This window comes from Anoplophora glabripennis, unplaced genomic scaffold (genome assembly GCF_000390285.2).
Source record: "Anoplophora glabripennis isolate ALB-LARVAE unplaced genomic scaffold, Agla_2.0 scaffold306, whole genome shotgun sequence".
Lineage (NCBI taxonomy): Eukaryota > Metazoa > Arthropoda > Insecta > Coleoptera > Cerambycidae > Anoplophora > Anoplophora glabripennis.
Genome location: NW_019417798.1, coordinates 520,298 through 523,043, shown reverse-complemented (window position 1 = coordinate 523,043; position 2,746 = coordinate 520,298). Strand labels below are relative to the sequence as shown.

Sequence of the window (2,746 nt, the reverse complement as noted above, 5' to 3'; positions counted from 1 at the left end):
AAAATATCAATTCGCATACACATTGCTCTTCAATCAAGAATCGCAACCCACTTCCAGTTAAAATGCTCATCGAACTTAAAACAAAACAAAAAGAATATAGTAGGGCGGGAAATTTAAATGGTTATGGATACACCCGTTAGAATTATAAAGAAATTATTTGTAATCACTGAAGAACATTGTGAAATTTTTTTAAATTGCAACGGAATTGTGTACATTTAGTACAGTAATATGTAGACTTGAAATTGACCAAATAAATTGAGGAATTTATTGTAATGTAAATAGGTTAAGTCATTTCTTAAAATTTACTATGTCACAAGTTAATAAATGCAAAAAAAGATTTAGGAATAAAGAAAATAAAAAGACACTGAAAACATTATAGTTTCTTATTTATATACATATAAAAATATTAATATTCACAAACAGTTCTTTCAAAAAGAAAAAGTAATATATTTATTTGTAGACAAAAATTTAAAAAAAAAGTTAAATGGAAATTTGTCAAATTAGTTTTTCACTTCAAGATCAATAAATTCTTGTGCGTGTAACCATTCATGTGGAGAATAGAGTTTTCTAGTTTTATGTTGCATTGAAACTGACCTAGTATCATCTAAAAAAATTCAAATCAATGAAATAAAATTAAGCCTCGTTCATGCAGAGAAAAATTTATATTTACAATTTTTTTTTATGAAACTACAAATCTAAAAACCGACTAAATAGGTAATTCCGCTCTAAGTTATGCTATACCTGCTAATTTGTTCTTTTCAACGCTTTTATTTTTCATCCAGTTTCTAGCTAAGGATTTAACTTGCTTTGATGGTAAATACAATGCTTTCAGATGGAATATACTTTCCTGGAAGTCCTTTAACCCAACTAAACACGTTAAGCATTAATATAAATTTTAATTTAAAATTATGCTACCTATGTATAAGATATACCTGTTTCTTTCAATTTCATTACTGTGGCTAGAGATGATTTGTTTTTATTTTGTTGTTTCGTATTTCTTTCTTCATTTTTACCCCTATTAGTTATTTTGGAGGATGAATTTTTTTGTTTAACCCTAACAATGTTTCCTGTTTTTCTTCGTTGACGACTTTTATTCAATAATTTTAAATCTTTACGAGTAACGAACATCCCAGCTGAAAAGGTAATTGATATTATATTGTTTGAATATTTTGTTTTTAAATGTAACGTACAAGTTTTTATAGTGACAGGTTTTGGTATCCGAGTAGATTTTCTTCCTACATTTTCTTTTTCTTCATTGCTAGCAATAGATTTGGTTATGAAATTTTGTTGTTTAATATTTTTTTCTTCATTTCTGCCCATAAGAACATTACTAACACTTTTATTTTCTGTTCTCTGTTTTAGTATATTTGTAGTATTAGTTTTTTTGGATGAATTTTTCTGTTTACTCCTCACATTGTTTTCTGTTTTTCTTTGTGCTCGCTTTCTATTCAATAATTTTATATATTTTCGAGTAACGAATATCCCAGCTGAAAAGGTAATTGAGCTATTTTTTGAATATTTTATATTTTTAAAACGTAACTTACAATTGTTTATATTGACAGGTTTACGTATTCTACTAGACCTTCTTACTTTATTTTCTTTTTCTTCATTGTCAGTAATGTATTTGGTAATGGAAGGAACACTGGAAAAGCCACTGTCGAAACTAAACATTTGAGAAAAGAAAGAATTATTTTCAGCTCCTGCACAACCATTCCTGAAAAAAAATTTTATAAGTACATAATATATTGTTACCTCAACGGTTACTAACCTAGAAGGTGCAAAATTTACTTGATAATATTGATCTTCCGGTGTTGGTATTAATTCTTGAATATTTGCCAAATTCTTACTAACCAGATCTTTATTACTAAGAACTTCATTGTCAATGGGCCCATTATTTGCAGCTACAATTTCCGAAAGTATTTTTCCAGAGGTTGGTGGTGCAATATACTTGACTTCTAACTCTTTGCATAAATTTATTAACTGTTTAAAATCATCATTAACATTCGCTGTAAAAATTCCAAATTAAAAAATGAGTATAGCATTACATTCTTTAAAATAAATTAATGTTGACGAGAACTGTAGGAAATGTTTAATAAATGATTACAAGAACTGAAAGAAATGTTGACTGAATGATTACTCAAAATTATAAAAAATTTGGCTACAATTTTAACTTTAACCAAGAGCCAATAAGATAAAAAAAATTAATTTTTGTTATATTAACTTACCAACATTAACACATGCACATTCTTTAATAACCTCGTTAATAACTTCTATTATTTTTAAATCATCTGGAGATAAGTTACATCGAAATTCTGCATCCAGCTTTTCAGAAGTTTTATTTGGAAAGTTGAAACAGTTTTGAGTTGCTAAAACGTTCTTACAGTATTTTTCTTCGTCATCGGAATCAGAAAAAACTGGTTCTTCATCAAATAAATAAGTACTAGCGGTAAGTCTGCGCTTTCTGACATTTGGAATAGAATTATTATCATGAGAATTTAGACCATCTTTGTTGCAATTCATTTTGTCTTGTAAAATGTTATTTGTGTCTAAAACCACATTTTGCAGCACTAATATCCTTTTCTTTTCGTCAGCCATTCAAATGGAAAGTTTTTGATCTAATAAATTGAATGCATTTAAATAACAAAATAACATACCTATATATGAAATTAATATAAATATCAAAATTTACTTCTAAATTGGCAAATATATTTAAAGAATAACAAACGATTCAAATTTTTCTTCAACT

At 27.1% G+C, this 2,746-nt stretch overlaps 1 protein-coding gene across 2 annotated transcripts; it reads right to left on the bottom strand.

Annotated features, from left to right (window-relative positions):
• Positions 1-418: 418 nt before the first annotated feature.
• On the bottom strand, positions 419-2,746 carry LOC108909262. Of its 2 annotated transcripts, XM_018713536.1 has the most exons (8): positions 2,726-2,746; positions 2,226-2,615; positions 1,769-2,006; positions 1,545-1,714; positions 1,191-1,487; positions 933-1,133; positions 742-867; positions 419-604 (listed from the first exon to the last, which is right to left on the bottom strand). In XM_018713536.1, the coding sequence occupies exons 2-8, from the start codon at positions 2,593-2,595 to the stop codon at positions 501-503; spliced, it is 1,506 nt and encodes a 501-aa protein (XP_018569052.1). In that variant the 5' UTR covers positions 2,596-2,615; positions 2,726-2,746; the 3' UTR covers positions 419-500. The 2 variants fall into 2 exon arrangements, with proteins under 2 accessions (XP_018569052.1, XP_018569051.1); XM_018713535.1 differs by lacking the exon at positions 2,726-2,746 and having other exon boundaries at positions 2,226-2,708.